Source organism: Myotis lucifugus, unplaced genomic scaffold (assembly GCF_000147115.1).
Source record: "Myotis lucifugus unplaced genomic scaffold, Myoluc2.0 scaffold_1730, whole genome shotgun sequence".
Taxonomy (NCBI): Eukaryota; Metazoa; Chordata; class Mammalia; order Chiroptera; family Vespertilionidae; genus Myotis; species Myotis lucifugus.
This window is the reverse complement of record NW_005872778.1, coordinates 34509-35145: the sequence shown is the minus strand read 5'-3', so window position 1 is coordinate 35145 and position 637 is coordinate 34509. Positions and strand designations below refer to the sequence as shown.

The 637-nt window shown below is 62.0% G+C and overlaps 1 protein-coding gene across 1 annotated transcript in view; it reads left to right on the top strand.

Moving 5' to 3' along the window:
* The window catches only part of LOC102428056 (delta-1-pyrroline-5-carboxylate dehydrogenase, mitochondrial-like), a 17261-nt gene extending 17046 nt beyond the window's left edge, over positions 1 to 215 (top strand). The window contains exon 10 of the mRNA XM_023748725.1: positions 102 to 215. Within this exon, the coding sequence (XP_023604493.1) occupies positions 102 to 215 (114 nt within the window). The remainder of the gene's footprint in view (positions 1 to 101) is intronic.
* Positions 216 to 637: the final 422 nt, after the last annotated feature.

The following is a 637-nucleotide window of genomic DNA, read 5'->3' as shown; positions in this document are numbered from 1 at the left end:
CACATTTTGTTTTAGTTTAAATGCTGGTGCCCCGTTCATTCCATCAGCTCCACCCCTCGCCTTTCCCTCCTACCCAGAGCTGTTGCGTCTTTTCCCCACAGGAACCAATGACAAGCCCGGGGGACCCCCACTACATCCTGCGGTGGACGTCGCCCCAGGTCATCAAGGAGACCCACAAACCTCTGGGGGACTGGCGCTACTCGTACATGCAGTGAGCCCCTCGGCGCCTCCGCCGTCCACCTGTCTGTCTGTCCAGGTGACTGACCTCGGTGCACTGGGCCTACCCAGCCCCTCCACCCTGCTCCCCAGGGGGCAGCCCCTTTTCTAGAGCCAAGGGCTGGCCCCGAGCCCCCCACTGGCCCGTATCCTGGCCTGTCTCGCATCTCGGGGTCAGGTGCCCAGCCCTGGTTTGATCCTGCTGAGAAGGGACAGGCGTGCTGCCCCTCATCCCATCGGCCGTCCTAGGAATTACCTTGCAGAGGGTGACCTTGGTGCCGGCTGGCTCGCCATCTTTTCTCCTCTTGCTTCTGCACTGTGGCCCAGTGGTGTCGCAGGGGTGGGGAACGTCTGGCCCGAGGGCCATATAAGGCCCACAAAATCGTTTGGTCTGGCCCTGCCAAGGCATTAGGGGTGAGTT